Genomic DNA, 20,960 nt, shown 5'->3' with positions numbered 1-20,960 from the left:
GTGTAGACGTATCTATCGCTGTGTAACACTGTGTAACACTATATATCACTGTATAACACTATATATCACTGTATAACACTGTGTAACACTATGTAACACTGTGTAACACTATGTATCACTGTGTAACACTATGTAACACGGTGTAACACTGTTACACAGTGTAACACTATGTTACACTGTGTGACACTATGTAACACTGTGTAACCCTTTACACGCAAGACTAAGATTCCAACCCGACGACGTGACCCGACCCACCAAGGGTTACCCACAAATACGACCCTTTACTGTCCCTACGCTGCCCTTTAATCCCCCTAGCGTGGCCTTCCCCAACGCCCTCTGGCTACACCCCACTCCTGGCACCTCCCAGCAAGCTCGCTCCCTTGATTACCCGAATGATGGGATATACCGGCATTACACAAGGGTTCATAACGGCCAACAGTGGAATGACTCAAAAGCCAATAGTTGCAGATAATAGATGATTAGGAAGCAATGATGTTCAGAACCCACAATGGCATAAGACAATGATTGGGCAAGAGAAGCCCCTTGTTGACATGACACGTCTCTTATGGGAAAATGATTTCCGAGAAAAAGACTCAGATTTTTGGAAATGTTGTTGACCTCCTGCACAAGCATTCATATCACTCGGAATGCAATCTGCTTCCGCCCACGTAAAGCATATTTACAAAGTAGCACTGACAGAAAGTCACGTTACATGAAATGCCAACACCAAGAAGTCATAAATGTAATCCAGTACTGCTGAACGCTTTTATTCAACCACGTGGTGTCTCGCGATCGTGTTTGGAAGGCAGACTTTGACAAACAAATGTTTTAAAATGGGGATTTTTACAGCACAGCCATTAATTTTTTCATTTTGAGATTTGGGCTAAAGCAGGGTGAGCATGGCCTGCCCTTGTGGATTGTGTCGGTGCCTCTTCAATTGACTCACATGGGGGTGGGCTACAGAAATCAATTTAGACACAAGAACATGTTCAAAAAGTATTATATATATATTTTATTTTATTAAAGCAATGCTAATTGAACATGGAACAAGTGTAATTTGTTTTAGCAAACGCAGGGCATGCAAGCATACATCCTTCAGAAGGAAAAAAAAAGGCATTTGTCAATCCTTTGTACACAACCACGCTCAGTTAATACAAAGTGCGAAATGCACGTGTGTTATGTATGTCGAACTTATTTCGCACCGTACGCAAGCCAACTGGGCTAATCTCGGTAAATAAACCTGAAGTAAGACGAGACTACATATTATATTCAACGGAGAAAATGAAATTAATGTACGAGTGTGAAAGGTCATTAATAATTCCAATTGTGACTGGAAACTACTTTTACAATATAAAATAAAAAATAAACACATCTTAAACAGATATGGACTTAAAATATTCCACAATAAAGCAAAAAATACAAGCTACTTTAAAAAATTTCATTGACAATATATAATTACCAGCCTCCGCCCATCACTGTCAGTGCACAGGATGCCCAACAAATGCTTGCGTCTCTGAACCACCTTCCGCTGAACCCTTAACATCTTTAAATGAAATCTTTGAAAAAAAAAGAACTCAAAAAAATGTTTTAAGGATATCCACGCAAATTGCGTCGCAGCATGGCAGAACACGACGATGCAGAAGAAGAATGGTGTTGGGACGTTCTGGACATCCGTGATCCACCAGCAAGGCCCGAGGAGCCCTCGCCCGAGTTAGAGGACAAACGGCGCACGAAAGAAAGTCTTCCCCTTGAGCTGTTGTACAATTCAGGGGGCAGCTTGCGCTTCTCCTATGCTGCTTCCGCAGGGTAGGCCCACGGGATGCGACTGGATGGACCGCAGGCTGGGGCTGGCTGTGCGCATCACTGCCCTGGCACAGAGCCCACCACCTCGATGCCGTGCTGCTGCAGCTGGGTTCGTAGCAAGGCGCTCTCATTCTTCAGCTCCTCGAACTGAACACACGCAACAATCAGGGCGTCATTCATCTGTGCGACACGCCGTTGGGGATTCCTCATCCCTCTTGGGAAGAAGATGGACACCAAGCAAGTAGTATTCACTTGCTCACGATCGAGGAGTGGTGTGAGAAATGTGCTGTGATTGGATAATTTAAAACGGAGTTATAGATAAGTGCAACAAAAATTTACGATCTTAATGACAAATTATAATTACACATGATTAAATCACGACAATGACCTATCACAATCAGAGTGGGCCATCATAAAAATTAGATTAACAGTTTACCAAAAATCCTCCCTTTCAGCAAGGTCGGATTTCTTTGTGCAAGTGCTATCTGCACGCCTCGCATGAGGCCGGTGCTGCGCATAAGGCTATGGGTGGGGACGAGCAACACTGCATGCACCCCCTCCACCTTTGCCTCTCTCGTGCTGATGCTCAAATGTGCACGAAGACAAAAAAAGACAAAGGTTCCCCTGTAAAGCCTTAACAGACTGTTGGGGCAAGTGCTGTTAATGAAAGCCAGCATGGTACACGAGGTGGGGTGGGTGGCCAGCACCGCACCCGGCCGCCTTTGTCTCTCCAGTGGCGATGTTTACACTCCGCATGCGGTACTCATTTAAGACTGAGTCGACCGAGGGGAGGCACAGGACCGGTTCAAATAATCGTCACTGGTGTTGGCCGCGAGCGGGAGTCGAATTCAGGTCGGCCAGGTTCGTAGCACAGCGCACTAACCGCTACACTACCACTCCCCACATGCGCACGCACACAGACACACTATCTCTGGTTGTACACGCACACACCCCCCATGCATGCAGAAGCTCGATGCGCAAACTTCTGCCCAACCTGTTGCATCAGCAGCTCGTGCTCCAACTGAGTCCTCTCGGCCTCCTTGAGCTCCTCCTCCATGCGCTGGTTCGTCTGCCGCAGCTCTTGTATGTACTCGCACGCCTTTGACAGGACTCCACCCTTGCTCTGTGGGTTTGCACGTAGCGGAGCCGGAATATCAGTCACGGCGATAGGCTCTCCAATTCGCGCGCTCGCCTGAGCGTCGATTACGTTTGCCGGGGTAAAAAGTGCCACCAATCGCACGATTTTACAGTCACGCTGCAAAACCTCCCATGGCGCCACTCGTATTGCGAGAGCGCCGCTGGTTTGTAACGGAAGGAAAAAATGGGAATGAAAGACGGTGCTGGGTTTGGAAATTCTACCTGTACGGACTTCGTGTGGTCATTGGCGCAATCAGGGATGTACTTGGAAAGTTCTACGATCCAGTTATTGATTTTGTCTCTTCTTCGCCTCTCCACTGTAAAAAGACAAACAAATTAAATATTGGACGTTCGCAGAATGCAAGTGATGTGAATATTCTCAACACCAGTTGTCGAGTTGGTCAAAAAACTTAGATTTCCTGCATAGAAACAGGGAGCTATGACTATTGAGAAAATGGGTTCGATTTCCCACACTTGATGTAAATCCTACATTCTAAAACAGTCTGATGCTCTTAGCCCAACGACCATTTATTGAACAAAAACATTTGTAAGTACAGGTTTTTACTTGAGCCCATATCAGAGCTTGCCAGGCAGACAGAATCAGAGTAAATAACTTTCTCATCTGCACACATGATGATTGCAATCTTGAAGACTATTGGTCATACACCAACACTGTGGAATACAAGCTGTGCTCTACAAAGGTGACTATCGATTGTGGGATACAAACATTACTTACCAATGCTTTAACAACCAATGCACAATTATAAATATCATTCTTAAACTGCACAAAAATGGGGTTGGCATAGTAACAGTGGTCAGCGCACTGCACTATGAACAAAGCGACCAAAGTTTAATTACTGGCTTACGGCTAACATCGACAGCTAGCGATTCCTGAATGTATCCCGTGTTTGCAAACTCACACGGACCAGTATGGTGATGTATGGTCAAACAACCCCAAAGACTGACACGGCGTGTCCTTCGTTCAGTAGTGGATCACCAGAAGGAGTAAAAGAACTACATGTTATTTAAATATATAACTGGATCAGGGACAAGCGGCCTGGTTTTCTGGTGAATCATCTGGTTTCTGACTGCTATGGTGGCTGGCCGATTGGTTGGGTGAATGAGTGGGTGGTGGAGAAAAAGAAAGGCTGTTGTGATGCCTGGTTGGAGCGAGGTGGGACGGGCACCTTCATTGTGTTGCGCTCGCCGCCGCTCATCCCTGGGTGTGCGTGGCCCCTCGAGCTTCCTGAAAGTGAAGCAATCCACAGTAAGTAAAGTCCATTAATAGACGAATATAGAGCCGGGCTCTGCTTGCAGCGACGGCACTTATATTTACACATCATGATGGCGTATCCCCTAAATACCGGGCTAAACCAGGGGTGGGGTGCCCCCGGTGTATCTGGGACGCAGCGGTGGCGAGATGTTAACTCCCTTGCCTGGTATGCAGGAGGTTGTGGGTTCGATCCCGACCCTGACCTGTAAATTTATAGTTTTTATGTCTCTCTACCAGTGGTGGCGTGGATTTTTGTCCAGGTCCTCCGGTTTTTCCCTCCACATTTAGAAATATGCGTTTAGAGTATTTGGCTGCTATAAATTTCCATGTAATAAGCCACTTTATTGGGCTATGATTTGTGGCCAGGTCGCTGCTAAAAAAGAGCTATGTAGCTCAGTGGACCTTTCCTGGTAAAATATAGTAGTAAAATTGTTAACATGTTTTCATAATAAAGCTCCATTATTTTCATAAAGAAAATTACCAATTTATATATTTTTTTATGTTTAAAAAATATAAATCCATGTAAAAAGTAAAAAAAAAAATTCTGCAATGCACAATTCAATGCCACAGGAGTTACCGTGCAGCACAAAACTGGGACTGCCCAACGCGTGATGTTTCTGTGCGGCGTGGAGATCAGCTAACAAGTCAGCATTGCTTTGCACGCAATTCAATTTTTGTAGCTTCGTGAGTGTAATTTTCTATTTGAGGGGTTCTATAAAAAAATACCTGTAATAATGCACAAGAAGATACATATTCTTGGTTCTTTCAGTAAAGTCACGTAGAAGGGAAACAATCAAATAGTAAAAAATATAAAACAATAAAATTATCACGTTTCGACTGCAACCAACACAAGCAACCATCATCAGGTGTGAAAACCACAGCAAGAAAATGTGAAAAAAAATTAGTGCTGTGGTTTTCACACCTGATGATGATTGCTTGTGTTGCAGTCGAAACGTCGTGAGAATTTTATTGTTTTATTTTTTATTATTTTATTGTTTCACTTCTACGTGACTTTACCGAAAGTACCAAGAATATGAATCCCTGCAGTCACGAAAGCTTTAAATCAAAAGAAGATACATGTCTAAGAGAAAATGTACATAAAAGCCACAAGTGTGGGGTACCTCCTCTGTACCAGGCGAGGTAGTGAACATCTCGCCATCGCGGCGGATAACGTCGCCATACGAAAAACGGTTTAAGAGTTCTGAAGTGTAATTCCAATCGTGACTTCTGTACATATCAGCAATAAATATATACCACCAGTTAACTGTTACAATTAACATGGGGGCTCTTCGACAATCGGCCTGATGCGCACATATGTGAGAAGTGAGACTCGTACGGGGTGTATGGGTGAGTACGGGGAGCGATGGGTCTTTGAGCCCCTCCCTGCAGAACATCCTGCGGTGCCATCATCACGTAGAATTGGCCTTAAACAGAAACAAGGTTTGTTAAACAAAGCATAAACAGCCTTCATGGCACTGTTCTCGAATCATCCAACATCCATTAAAATTATCGATCCACTGCTGGTTGAAGGCCTCCCCACGACGTCGCCATCCCTCGTGGTCCTGCGATGCAATAATCCATCTCGCTCCTGCACATGAGCTGATCTCATCGATGCCTCTCCACGGTGGTTCTCCTCTAAGGCCTACACTCTCTTTTGGCTTGCATTCTATAACCAATCTCGTCCATCGGCCATCATCCTACCCTAGTGATGGAAATTGCCCAAGTCAACTTACTTTTCAATGTCCACTTCCCATTTTGTTCTCTTAACCGTGCGTTCCTCATTCTGTCAACTAACATAAGTGACGAGAGTCATCTGAAATGGTCTTGGCACTCAATTAATCAAACCCACACTGACCAGCTTGGTTAAGTATTTTCAAAAACCCCTGTGACAGATGCCACATGAAGAGGCCTTCATCAGACAGTGACCTGATACAGGACTGCACTCTTAATGCACTTCCTAAACAAGGGCACAATGTTTACATGAACATGTTGATACAGGGAAGCGTGAGCAAGTAACGTCTCAAGACAATGGAAAAGCCAAGTGCACGATACCATCGGAGGCTGGGCTGCCGGCTCCACCGAAGGGACTCTGGATCACGGCCTGCAGGGAGAGAGGGCACAACTGTTACGACAACGCCTCGCACGAAGGGGCAGGCAGCTTTCAATTGATCCACGCAAATACACGCGCGCCGCATGCTACGTACGCACACAACAAAAATTAACCAATGCGGTATCTAAATGCGACCGCATTCCAAGACGATTTACACACATGCGAACGTGTGTAAATTACCTGCACGGGATTCCAACCCATGCAGTGTACAAAGCCACACATCTATTACACGTGCACACACACCCACAATTGTGCTACATCCATACCAACACACACACAGACTTTGGTTTTATAAGTATATATAAACGGATTACATATTAAATTACAGCTGGAGTTCCACTATAAGGTTCACTGAAGAAAGATACTCTTTTGAAAATTGCGGTTAATAATAACATAATTACTTTTAATAGTTTCATTTATGCCATTATTGCTTCATACCATTTTTGCTTTCTTAATTCCGTTTTGCTTATATTGAACTGTTACCATAACAATTACCTATCTTGTCCCTATGTATAACAAAGTAACCATTAAAATGCATCACTTTGCGACATCTGTAGAATCATACTCTTTGGTTTTATTCGGTAAAGTCAGGTAGGTAAAAAAAATAAAATAACAAAAAATCACGACGTTTCGGCCACAACACAAGTGGCCTTCATCAGGTGAAGGGACCGGACTGTCCAGAGGACAGCACTGGAGTGAACACAGCGAAGCCCAGACCGCGTCCTTTAAGCTGTGTGGGAGGAAACAGAGCGCCTTGACAAAGGAGTTCCGCATACAAATTTGCATTTAATTGGCGGATTCTGCATCATGCACGACGACGAAGAGGGAACATGTTCAGACCGGCGAGGGGGCAGGGGAAGTTCACATAGTGTTGGTGTGAAGGGAAAATAAGCAGCTGCGGAAGTTTGGGATACCACTACTTGAAAAAATATACTGTACCATTGAAAATTAGTTTAATGTTTGGTTTGATTTAGAACATCGTTCCAGTGATTGCTTAATTTGAAACCATCCTCTCGGTTGAAATTGTGTCTGTGTTTGTAAATCTGAATTCCCTCGTGGACAAATCTCTGATAAAAACCGGTAGGTTTGCAGAGAACCTTGGTATCGGAGAAAACTATATTGTGATCACCCACAGCGTTGTAACAGTGATCAGCTACGGCAGAAGAATTCGTTCTGCCGTGTTTCAAATCTGATTTGTGCTCGCGAATTCGGTCAGAGATATGTCGTTTCGTCTCCCCGATATAGCAGTGACCACAGGTGCAGCTCAATTTGTAAACCCCGGGGTACTGTAAGTCAGGAATGACATCCTTTACGGATGGGATCAGGTCACGGATTTTGTGTACTGTATTGAACCGGACCAGGATCTTGTGTTTGTTTAGAATTTTGGAGATCTTTTTAGTAACGCCTGCTATGTATGGTAGTGTTATGGTTTTGATCAGAGTATCAAGTGGTTGTTTCTGTATGGAGGGAGAAACAGCTTGGCGGATGGTACGGTCATAGTATCCGTTCCTCTTGAGGGCCAGATGTACGTGTTTTAATTCACTGACCAGGTGGTGTTGGTCCGAAATGCAATGAGCCCTGTGGTATAACGTTTTGAAGAGATAATTATTTTGAATCGGGTGGTGGTGGGAATCAGGTTTCAAGTAGGAATCTGTGTGGGTGGGTTTCCTGTAGACAGAATGTCCCAATGAGCCATCAGGTCTCCTCTCAAACAAAACATCCAAGAATGGCAGCTTGCCATCTTCCATGGTGAATTTGATGGCGGGGTGTCTGGAATTGATGTGGTCTAGGAAAAGGTTAAAAGCTGGGAGGCCATGTGACCAACTGACAAAAGTATCGTCTACATATCTCTTCCACAGGGAAGGTCTGAGGGCGGAAGTCTGGATGGTGTCTGATTCAAATTTCTCCATGAAAACATTGGCTATCACTGGTGACAAGGGGGAACCCATGGGGGTACCCTCATTTTGTTTGTAAAAGGTGCCAATCCAAGTAAAGTAGGTGTTGGTGAGGTCGAACTTGTGATGAACTAAACGTCCCTCCCTAAAACCTTCTGCTGCAAGACCCCCTAGATTCTATGGTCTTCCCAAGATTCATAAAGAAGGCACCCCACTACGACCCATCGTATCCACAATCAACTCCCCTACCTACAGGCTAGCCCGTTTTCTGTCAGATACCTTGCTGCCTTTCACTGGCAAGACCACCTCAGCAGTACTTAACTCACCCAAATTGCTCTCTATGGTCAAAGACGTTGTACTGTCCCCTGACGATATCCTTGTCAGCTTCGATGTGGTCTGTCTGTTCACCAAGGTCCCAGTACCTGATACCATTGAAATAATTGAAAATTTGGTCCAACATGGACTAGACCCCGATACACCTGCGCTGGTTAGGCACTGCCTCACCAACACCTACTTTACTTGGAATGGCACCTTTTACAAACAAAATGAGGGTACCCCCATGGGTTCTCCCTTGTCACCAGTGATAGCCAATGTTTTCATGGAGAAATTTGAATCAGACGCCATCCAGACTTCCGCCCTCAGACCTTCCCTGTGGAAGAGATATGTAGACGATACTTTCGTCATTTGGCCACATGGCCTCCCAGCTTTCAACCTTTTCCTAGACCACATCAATTCCAGACACCCCGCCATCAAATTCACCATGGAAGTGGAGAAAGATGGCAGGCTGCCATTCTTGGATGTTTTGTTTGAGAGGAGACCTGATGGCTCATTGGGACATTCTGTCTACAGGAAACCCACCCACACAGATTCCTACTTGAAACCTGATTCCCACCACCACCCGACTTAAAAGAATTATCTCATCAAAACGTTATACCACAGGGCTCATTGCATTTCGGACCAACACCACCTGGCCAGTGAATTAAAACACGTACATCTGGCCCTCAAGAGGAACGGATACTCTGACCGTACCATCCGCCAAGCTGTTTCTCCCTCCATACAGAAACAACCACTTGATACTCCGATTAAAACCATCACACTACCATACATAGCAGGCGTTACTAAAAAGATCTCCAAAATTCTAAACAAACACAAGATCCTGGTCCGGTTTAATACAGTACACAAAATCCGAGAGGATGGTTTCAAATTAAGCAATCACTGGAACGATGTTCTAAATCAAACCAAACATTAAACTAATTTTCAATGGTACAGTATATTTTTTCAAGTAGTGGTATCCCAAACTTCCGCAGCTGCTTATTTTCCCTTCACACCAACATTACGTAAACTCCCCCTGCCCCCTCGCCGGTCTGAACATGTTCCCTCTTCGTCGTCGTGCATCATGCAGAATCCGCCAATTAAATGCTAATTTTTATGCGGAACTCCTTTGTCAAGGCGCTGTGTTTCCTCCCACACAGCTTAAAGGACGCGGTCTGGGCTTGGCTGTGTTCACTCCAGCGCTGTCCTCTGGACAGTCCGGTCCCTTCACCTGATGAAGGCCACTTGTGTTGTGGCCAAAACGTCGAGATTTTTTGTTATTTTATTTTTTACCTACGTGATTTTACCGAATAAAACCAAACAGTATGGATCCTTGCAGTCACGAAAGCTTCAAATCTAGAATCTGTAGAATCACCAATCCCTGATAAGCCAGTCCTCAACAGGTGAATCGACACGTCCCTTGTAATCCCTTTGCAAATGTTAAAATTGCTCAAGTGTATACACACACACACACCGGTGTTAAACATGGAAATGCTTCCGATCAAAACGGCCCCTATAACCAAGGGCACGAGATTCACTCCACCGCGTGTGTGTGTCCGCGTGTCTCAGCTCTGCCAGAGCCAACTTACCGTCGTCTGGCCCTCCCCTTGGCTGTCTACCTGCACCACACGGTACGTCACCTGCGAACGTCAAAGCGGAAAAGCGCCAACGCAAATTGTCACGTGCGATACAGCGAACGCAGCAAACTATTTGGGTTTAAAAATGCTTTCACGTTTCATTTGATACTTCATAACGCTTGCTTCGCCTTTCACACTTCGGGTTGCTTAGTGTTTTGAGTAAGAAATGTTAATTATTTACTGCAACATCATTGACCGATGCGATTGGTTATAATTTTCAAAGTTTTGAAAAATTAATTGGTTTTACATTAACAGGTTGTGCAAAAGCAGTTCAACAAAATTGGTTTACTGTCCTTTATGTAAACCATGACTATTGTATATTTCTGGAAACAAGACCAAAACTACTATTAACACGAAACATTCAAATTCACCACCACCACGGATATAAAGCGAAGTTGAAAATTAGCGGCAGATAACATTTATACGTTGTATGACTCAAAACTCCAGGCGGTCATAGGTGGCTGCATTGCTGTTTAAGTTCCGAGCAGCAGAGAGCAGTGCAGCAACATCCATTGTGATATTGTGCATCTAAACTCTGTCTTTACTGCTCACCTTCACTAACCCGCACTGATTAGCTTGGTGAAGTACGGTCAAATTAACTCCCATGCCCCGTAAGCGGTGGGGAGGCCCTCGTCCAGCAGTGGATGGATCAAAGGGCTGCACCTGTACACAACTAAACACGCAGCGTGCACGCGTGGACGCGCGCCCCTCACCTGGCCATCGCTGCTCTCAGTGCGGAACTGGTACTGTATGCTGGGGTCGTTGAACGCAGTGGCCTGTTGCACACTCGCGATCGCCACAGCCGTATGATCGTCGGCGCCCGATCCGTCTCCTGCGCTCGTCCACGCACATGCCCATCAGATGATGCACCACCAACAACAGCAACAGCCGCCGCCATTCGCCACTAAGTGGCGGTGACGTCACCACGCCGCTTTTGCCTCGGTATGTGCCCTTCAACGCCACGTGAAGTGTCGCCCACTGGCAGGTCACGAGACAGACCCAGGTGCCATGGCTTGGCTGAGATGACTGGCCGATGCACCACCTATGCCCCCTACTGTGCCAAGTAATGATGGATCACCACCTCTGCCACCCACAGAACGAGTAGTGTCGTTGCATGTGCTCACTCCCCCCCCCACCCTGCTTGCCTAAATCCTTGAGCTCAAGGTCAGGGTCGACCTGAACGTTTAGGGACCACAGCAGTCTCGTGGGAATTGCAAACCCCCACCCTCCCACCACAACATGTGCACACTTCAATCGTGGCTTCAATCGACTATTTAGCTGCAACACAAACACTCTTCGTGATTTGCACGGAAAGTTGAGTCACGTTTTTCGTGCATGCAGCATTATTTCAGTCATGCAGAGACGTTAGGTAAACCAGAGAAGCCTTACCCTCCTGCATTTGCAAAGATCCTTCGTCTCCGTCGTGACTTTTCTCCTGACTGCAAAAACATGTAACACAAGTCACCAACCACCACACAATCTCACCAGAATTGCCATCAACATCTTCCCACAGCGAGTTACCGTAGATTTCACATAGAATAAAAATGACGTCCCATTTACACGAATACTTCATCAAGAAACAGCTTGCGCTTTAAACTCAATTTTAAACGTTTCATTTGTTTCAAAACTGTCGCCACTCACTCACGAAGAAAATACAGTTTCTGAAAAACTACGCACGCTTTAAGTAATGTGGTAAACAGCAGCTTCCCAAAGCCGTGCCATGTGACGCTATCGAAGTCGCCAGGGGCTGCATTGCAGACTGGAAGATGTTGCAATCATGTGACTTCAAATCTCATAAATTCACTTGCCATGCAGACACCCAAAACTCGTTCAACTTTGTATTTATTTTATCCATACACGTCTGTTCTGTACATTCAAATTGTAATAGTTGTGCCAGAGAACATCGTGTATTCCAGAAACTAGGACGAATGTCACATTTATATTTTTAATGTCATATTTTTTTTCGAAGTTTTGTGTGTCGTGACACGTCGTTGAGCGAATTTGTAAATGTGTATCTTTCTCTTTTTTAACAATGCGGCAGTTTTACATGCAATGTAATGTGAACATACCCAAGAGCTCAACGTGCCAAGTCAGTGGCAATTATAGAGAAATACGGGCAATTTAAATAAAAACATAATAAAAAGGAGAGACAATGCCAAGAGTAACGCTTCAAGTTATGGCCGGGTGGATTCAACATTGGTCACTTCCTGTGGAACCCAGATTTGTCAATCCTGACAGTTCATATTCAGCCAGCATCCCTTAACGCTGCAAAACAAAATCACCGAAGCAGTGAGCCACATTGCAGAAGTTGGAATTCCAATAAAATATTTTGCAAAAGTTGACCACTTGAGAGTGAAGTCAAAGCGTACATTTCTGAAATATGTAAAAAATGTCTGCAGCAGCTGTTTCTGCAAAAAAAATTCTCCTACTGAGGCTGGGCAAGCGTGAAGATGAGTTGTGAAGTCTTCTCGGTGGAAACATTTATGTAAACTTGGATAAAACGTCTACAAAAAGATGAATATAACGGGATCCAAGGTGCTACCAAATCATGCCAACTTGACCGCTAAGCTCTACCCTCTCACCCCTTCTTTAAGAAGTAACAACCGACCGTATCGGCAAACATTGATCATCAGACACCACTAAGCAAAGTTTTGGATAGGCGGTCCTATAGGCTTGCTGCTAGTACTAGGCATAAAGCGGGCGATAAGAGTTGTCAGGAAAAATCCATAACCAAAACAACACTCCTGTTGCTTTTGGCATGGCTCTACAGTTTGACCAACACGGTGGACTGTGGTGATGTGACCGAGGGGGTTAACAGCTTGGTCTGCGGAGTTTGCACGCAAAGCCTATCAGGCTTTTTTGTTGTTCTAGTTTTCCATTCTGCACCAATTATATACCAACAAAAAACAATTCCATTTGTATTCGAGAACTTCTTACAAAGCCATTTTATTATTTGGGAATCTCAACAATAACACGGGAATTTTTCACTTTGCGTTGCCCTTAAAAAATCGCTTCTTAGCTCAATGGGTTTTACTCGGGGAAATAAACTTCTGTACTTCTTCTGTAATAAGCCAGCAGTGACACTTATGGGCCATAACCATGACATCCTTCAAGGGACAACTCATTTGCTAAATGTACCACTAGGTAAACTAGGGGTTAGATTCGTGCCTATGTTTTTAATGAACCCTCACAGATGGGCCCGACTGATCTGCAAAAAAATGTTAGGTGCTTTTTTAAGCAGTCATTGGTGATGGGGGGGGACCATTAAGCTAGCAACTCGTGGGATCCTAATTGCATTTTGGGTATAATTAAGGAGTCTCAAGATCTGCCATGTCCTAACAATGCCACCTTATTAGTGCCAAAGCCAGCCATCCACCTCTAACACGGCAGGAATTTCCAAGTGCACGTCACCAATGATGACTATAACCTCGAAATGCCTCCCTTTTCATGAGATTCCAATACGGATTTGGAATCCACTCGTTTACATAAAAAAGGTCATTCATGAGTTTATCGAAGAGTAGATTTTTTTGCACAGTACTGCTATTTAAATATCACAATAAACGCAGTCACAAATATAAACTTCAACAAACATTACGCTTAAACATCTCATGAAGAAACATATCATTAATCCACTAGGTACATGCAGGCAGAAGAAATGTTATATCGCCAAGCCCTAAAAAACAGTAAGTGCTCAACTACACGTGGGAGATTGATGTGATGTGGTTTTAACGTAAATCCATTGACTATTAATAATATTAGGATTTAAATTACTTTAGTCAGGGTATGGGCCTACCTTGTTTGGGTCAGGATTATTGTGATGATGGAGTTGGGTTTAGAAGTCAAGGCCGATTTACATAAACTACCCATGTGTTTGGCCAAGGCAGAAATCAATATCATTACAATGTCGCTGGAACACCATCTCTTCATTGCAGCAAAGCAGTGAGGCCAACAGGGCTTTTAAACAATCAACTAAGCTCGAAATTAATAAGTCAGACTCTCAGATAGGACTAGTCTGTTAAACATTTCACATGTAATTTAGTGCCAAGTGTGTGTTTGTATATAAAATGTATGCACATACTGTGTGCTTATCAGTTGAGCAGCACAATTACAGACCAAGTCTGCACAAAGGCCGCAAGGCTGCATAGAGGTTTGATGTTTAATCTTTGGTTACAGACAAGTCGTGCATTTGCCAAACACATAATAATGGTCGTGGCTGCTTAGTGTGGCTATATCCATTGGCCAAAACGTGACGGTTATAGCCTCGAATGCACACATGTCAGTTCACCTATGCAGATCTACATAACATAGCCCTGTCAAACCAATGCTGGACGAGTGCCTCACACCATGCAGATCATGGGGGGATTATTTCACCATACTGGTTATTGCTGAGAGCACAGACGTGGAAGCATAGACGTACACGTGGGTTTTGCCGCACTGCCCTCTGCTGCACACTACATAGCCCTATTGCCTATGAAATATGTTATACATGATCATCAATCCGAACACTAACCAAGCTCACGACCTTGTCAGATGCCGTGCTATGCCTAGTTTATTCATGCAAAGCATTCACTCAAGAGACGGCTCCGGCAGTTTGTCCATTCCGACAGCCCTGTATATATAGAATAATCCAGTGGGCATCCCTGTAATGTGTCCCTTGAGTCAAGAGAGATGTACCCATGGGGTTTATTTTCTCCAGTTTATTCTCTAGTCACATCCACAGTAGAACTGTACAGTGTAGGCAGGTAGTTTATAATTAGTGTGTAATCATATACCTATAGGGTTCATGTAAGATATCCCTGGCGTATCTATTTGCAGGGATAACCCTGTAGTCTATTCCCTACACTGCAGTATACTTTTCTCGAAATATCTCTGGAGAGAATCTGTGTAGATATTTCCCCAGCGTATCTCTGGAGCAAATGTTGGTATACATTTTTGGCAAATGTAGATAATTAATCTTTCGCAATTTATCTCTGTTGGATATCTTTAGGTAGGTATTACGACTGCAGCATATACTGAAGACCAAGTCTGCACAAGGGCCAGCCATGGTTTACGCAGTGGTTTAATATTTGATTACAGGCGAGTCGAGCATTTCCCAAACCAATAAGACTCTCAGCAGATTGACATTAGCCAAAACCTGTCCCGTAAACCCACGCCAAGATCTATTTAACGCGTACCCCATCGGTGTATGTGCGCGTCTGTACGCTGTACCGTTAGCCCATAATATATTGCGCCGTCACTCAGCCTCCCCCCTAAAACCCCGTGGTTTGTGTGGCCACACACCGCAGTCATCACGCACACACGTGCTCCTCGCCTCTCGCTGTGGGAGGAGGCGCCCACTCGCGGCTCTCACTCACCCGCTCGCCTCCATGCCTTGCTCCAACATCTCCATGCGGCTCCGGAGCCCCGGCAAATATCGACTTTGAAAAGGAGAAGGCCCGGTCTAACGGCGCCGGGCCGCGCCGGGCCCGGTTAGGGTCGGTTAAGGGAGGGTTGGAGGAGTTTTTTGTTGTTGTGATAGCGAGAGGTGTAAGGGTAGGGGGTAGACAAGCCGGGCACGTAGCCCGCGTGTGCCGGGTAGGGCGTCCAGGCGAGGCCGGTGCTGCGGGTTGGGCCCTGCTGACAGGAGGGCCCCGAGTAAAGTACTCCCGAGGTCCGGGTCGAGGTGACGGTGCGGGTAGCGACGAATTTGGTGGCCCTGAGGCGGGCTAGGGGAGAAGGTCCCGGGCCGGGCAGGCGGCCGGTAGCCGAGTCGGGGCCGCGCGAGTCGGGGCCGGGCAAGGCCCGAGTCGCGACGGGCGACGTCGGGTTCGGGATTGGCGTTTTAAAGGACGGCGAAGAACGGGGATAGGGTTACAGTGGGGTAAATTTATAGAGCTTATAGGTTTGGTGGGGGGGGGAAGGGAGAGCGGGGTAAGAAAAAATAGAGCGGGTTGAGGTTAGTCAGGGGTAAGTAGCGGCGGGCAAGGGTGACTTGACAGGGTCACAGCAGCCGAGACTGTGTCGAGCAGAACAAGGTTAGCAGGGGTGGTTGTGGGGGGGGAGGAGGTCAGACAGCAAAGCACAAACGTCACAAAGCGAACGAGGCCGGAGTAAATTAGGTCACTGGGTAAATTATGTCAGGCCAAATGTAATCCCTCAAGGCAGGTCAGGTGAAAGCCGGCGACGGGCAATCAGGGGGGGGAAAGGGGAAGCCGAGGTGAGGGTAAAAAGAGGGCCAGGTCGGGGGTAAGACGAGGCCAGGTGAGACGGGAGCAAGGTGAGGCCGAGTCCGTGGGTCGGGGTCGGGGGTAGAGAGAAGCGCACGCGGGCTAACGCGCAAGCCAGCACCGCGGCGCGCGTCTGTCGCGCCAAGCTCGGTGAGAAGGCTGGTGGTCGGGGATGCTTGGAGGGGAGAAGAAGGACTGCCGCTGGTCGCGGTCACAGAGGCGGTGGAAGAGAGGAGGAGGAGGAGGCGGCAGCGGCGGCGTTGTTGTTGTTAGCGGCGAGCCACGGGGGTAGGCGGCCCCGTCCCGCGCGGCCCCGGCCCGGGCCGGGCTTTTGAATCGCGTTCCTCCTCGCGGCGTTGATCACGCGGACACAACACGGGGTCATGTGAGCGGAGACGCCCGCCCGCCACCACCACCAGCGCCAATATGGCCACGTGAGGAGGGGCGGGGAGACGACGACGACGCGCGGACCCCCTTCCTCCTCCTTCCTCCTCCTCCCTCCTGCTCCCTGCTGCCTTCTCCCTTCCCCTTCCTCCTCCCCGCCACTGGCGTCGCTGCCGCCGCCGCTACCGCCGTCGATCGCCGTCCCCTCCCCCGGCTTCTCCGCGAGGGCGGTCGGGGAGGGGTGGCGTGGTGAGAGGGAAAGTGCGGAGCGGGAGTTTTCGTTTTGTGTTCCGCGCGACGGAATGGATTGAATTTTTTTGATGTTGACGGTTTTGCGTGAGACGAGGCTATTTGTATTGAAAGCAAGTACATTTGTATAGGTTCAACACAGATGACAATTGTTTAAAGGAAAAAAAAAACTTGTTCCGATTTTTTTTCGTGCAATTATAAACACACCGTGGACTTTAAAGGGAACAAAAAAATCGATGCAATTAGGTGGCGTTTCGGACACTTGTCTTTTTATTGCACATTTGATGTGTTATGAAGAAGAGATGTCCCGAAACGTCGCATATTATATTTTTGTTCATTTTAAGGTCACAACGATGTTATTTAAGAACGCAACAGTGTCCCCATGATTGTCAAGTATTATCTTGCGTTCAATTTAGAGCGGTGGTTCTTAAACCTTTACTGCAACCTTGCAATTCTCAATCGTAAAATAATTGTATAACGCTAATAAATACATCGGATTTTATTAAACTTACGTGGCCCGTGCTTAATTTGTGTGGTCGATTATTTACGTTGTTAAACAAAATCATTTGAAGCGCTGTCGTCCCGACAGTTCTGTTCCTTCACCCGAAGAAGGCTACTTGTGTCGTGGTCGAAACGTCGTGAGAATTTTATTGTCTTATTTTGTCTTATCGTTTTATTCTCATTCTACGTGACTTTACCGAAAGAACAAAGAAGATAAACAAAGTCTGGCCATGACTGGGGACCCCCAGAGAGGGCATCTGGCACCACCAGGGGATGCGTGCGTCCCAGGTTAAGGACCCCTAATTTAGAGGGTAGAGTATGGGGAGGGGGGGTCAATCTTGATTTGAAACTTTCGTGACTGCAGGAATCCATACTCTTTGGTTCTTTCGGTAAAGTCACGTAGGTAGAAAAATTGTAATAAAACAAAAATTATAGATCACGACGTTTCGATCGCAACACAAGCGGTCGTCCTCGGGCTTTCCAGCTCAGACCCCGCTTGCTTGCCCATCGCCACATAAATAACCTCTTGTTGTCACAGCTCTCTCGCTGGTTCAGCAGTTTCCACTGCTGGATGATTTGCCCGAGGACGACCGCTTGTGTTGCGATCGAAACGTCGTGATATATAATTTTTGTTTTATTTTCTTTTTCTACCAACGTGACTTTACCGAAATAACCAAAGGTTATGGGGGGGGGGTTGTATAAATAAAATAGCAGGGTGGCATTCAATGCGAGGATTACCCGTAGTTTTAAAAATTATTATTAATTTATACGCACCCCAAACTTTAACAAAAATAACTCGACGTGCGATGTTGGGTATCCAACAACGAAGGAAACAGACCTCCGTTGTCTCAGCACATATTTTGTAATCCAGGATAGATGTATAATTCACACTTGTGGATTTTCAGGTTCGAGAAATGTTGATCTGTTAAAGCCGACCCCCTAGTAAACGCTGAGCCAACAACATTATTAGCTCCCAATCTTACACGTCTACTGGGAACAATGCGATGCGCTTACAATGTTTTATTTACGTAGACATAACGGTGTTCTTATGGTCGTATATGCATTTATAAATGTATTTTTAAAAACGCAAATTGTTATTTATGCTAATCAACACAAACATATGACATATGAAAAACGATTTAAAAACTGGTAACCGATTTATCCGCAGTAACCCGTCTCCCCACATTGTGCCCTTCTGGGGGTGCATCATTTCACGAGCATTTGTGTATACAAGCTGATGGGATGTGTTAAAAAAGACAAAAAAACTTCTTATTTTACGGAGACCGACATGCAGCGAGTGATTTTTGTTATTTTATTTTTTAGCTACGTGACTTTACCCAATAGAACCAAAGAGTATGCAGCGAGAAGTGATTATATTGTCTTTGACCTGGTATATTAAGGATTTCTTGCTCCAGTCCTAAGATTTCTGGCTCCAGTTACAAGAATCCGCTCCGCGTTTTTCTGCTCGCCGTCAACGCGCGGACTATTTTGTCTCCGCGCACGCGTTTCGTTTGCTTTTCCCCGAAGGCCCGCGCGCGCGCGCTTAAAGCCAGCGTTTATTTCTCTCGGGAGAAATATATATTTTTTAAAAACCACACAAACATATATGCTCCGTATAATTTCGCCGGCGAAGAAGAATCATCATCAAGCGCTCAAATTCACTCTGGACCTGTTCGCGGTCGCGTTAGTCAGTTTGACGGCGTTACGGAAGTCCAACGAGCGCGGCCGCGAGACGCAAATGGCGCTGGGGGGCGGTGATGCGGCTCGGCGGGGGCGGTGATGCGGCTCGGCGGGCTGCGCCGTGCACCCCGCGCGCACTGCGCAACAAGGCCCCCGGGAGAGAATTAAAACAAAACAAATGTTACATTTGTTTTTGAGATATTAACGGCGCGTATCTAAAGAGTGAAACGCAATTGACGATAACGAACAAAAGCCTTGGAATAACTGTACAGTCCTTAACAACAAAAAAACTGGGGGACGTCCGGAATGAGAAAGCGCGGGAAAAAATACCTCTGGTACGAGTTATCGCCTTAATCGTTAACTGTTCATTAAAATGTACAGACCACTCACAATCTACGGCTGCTTTTATTTTCTTCTTTAAGGTTGCGTCTGTCGACCCAGGTGTGGAATTCCCTCACGAAGCAAAGACGGTGGTTGTGTGATCGCCTGCACGAATGCGGCCACTCGAGTCGAGGTTTTGTCGTCGTCGGTTTTCCCGCAGATTATTTGAAATGCGTTTTTCAATTCTCTTATATTTTAATCCACGGATTATCCCATACCTGTCAACGCATTCGGTTTTACCGTATTGTTGTAGAGGGGAAATTGCGTTCTCAGGTCCACACGGCGGACAGCCGTTTCAATACGGGCAAAAACTTTGTGTTTTTTTTCCCATTGTAATGGGACTTTGTAGGATGAATGTTGGAAGATTTATAAGGGGGCACGGGGTGACCAATAAGGTCTGAATTGGTCTGTAATAAGGCGAGGGCACTGATAAGGGGTTGACGGGTATGATTGACGCATTCATTCTCTTCAGGTTCGAGTTCACAATCGTATGGTCTGCCTAACACAAAGCACTTCGAATGGATTTTCTCTCTGCCTTTTCAAAGAGGTAAACCGAGTACAGAACCTAAGTGTTTAAGGTCACCGTACATGATTGCATTTAAACACTCTTTAAGTGAAATGTTCCACTTTGTTACAGTTCCCTCTTTGTGAGGAATGCGACAGGTCAGCCTCAAACTCTCGCCTCTTCGCACCAATTCGGCAACAGGGTTACATCATGACAATTCGAGTTTAAACCACGCATGCATCTCACGAACAATTTTACAGAATGCTCCCGCGATGGGTATGTTTTTTTTTACCCCCCCTCCCCTTGTGATAATTGTATGTAGTTTAGTCAACAACACGACCAAATTACTGTTTTTTAACTACTAAATTTTAACTACTAAATTGTACCTCATGCTGCTAATTAACTCCCAATAATTGTTAGTCCTCAGCCCGCAGTAGGGATCTCACGTTGGGAGCATAGCCTCTACAAAATTAACGTATACAAATGATCTGTAAGGTAAACCAGCTTAATGGTTACAACTCCCAATCCGAACTGGAAATTAGCCTGACACCACCAACACAATACACTTTGCCAACAATTCACTGGCTGCCTTCAGGGACTGGATAAGCGGTGGTGGCTGAAAGGTTTGGTGGTGGGTGCGGAGGCTATATCACTGTCAAAGTCCTCGTGATTTTTGCCAGCATGACCACATTTTTACCTCGCACTGTTCAGGAGAAAATCCACTTGCATTCTTGTTTCAGAATATTCCACGACATTGCACGTAATTTATTATGCGATGCTGTGGTAAATAAAGGATGATGCAAAGCAGTCAAACTCTATTTTAAAATTATTGAGTCTGAACCAATGTTTTCCAACAGCATTTAAACAGCAAACTGAAAACACATGGG

The 20,960-nt window shown here is 45.7% G+C and overlaps 1 protein-coding gene across 1 annotated transcript; it reads right to left on the bottom strand.

Moving 5' to 3' along the window:
• Positions 1 to 751: 751 nt before the first annotated feature.
• On the bottom strand, positions 752 to 16,882 carry USF2 (upstream transcription factor 2, c-fos interacting). Its single transcript, XM_032978973.2, has 10 exons — positions 15,522 to 16,882; positions 11,557 to 11,606; positions 10,881 to 10,999; positions 10,120 to 10,170; positions 6,266 to 6,314; positions 5,550 to 5,637; positions 4,128 to 4,186; positions 3,163 to 3,257; positions 2,798 to 2,926; positions 752 to 1,950 (listed from the first exon to the last, which is right to left on the bottom strand). The coding sequence occupies exons 1-10, from the start codon at positions 15,554 to 15,556 to the stop codon at positions 1,861 to 1,863; spliced, it is 765 nt and encodes a 254-aa protein (XP_032834864.1). The 5' UTR covers positions 15,557 to 16,882; the 3' UTR covers positions 752 to 1,860.
• Between the last annotated feature and the right edge of the window lie 4,078 nt (positions 16,883 to 20,960).

Source organism: Petromyzon marinus, chromosome 3, assembly GCF_048934315.1.
Source record: "Petromyzon marinus isolate PM22_M1 ecotype Great Lakes invasive population chromosome 3, UKy_Petmar_22M1.pri1.0, whole genome shotgun sequence".
NCBI lineage: Eukaryota > Metazoa > Chordata > Hyperoartia > Petromyzontiformes > Petromyzontidae > Petromyzon > Petromyzon marinus.
Note: the sequence above shows the minus strand (reverse complement) of the source record. Positions and strands in the feature narration are given on the sequence as shown.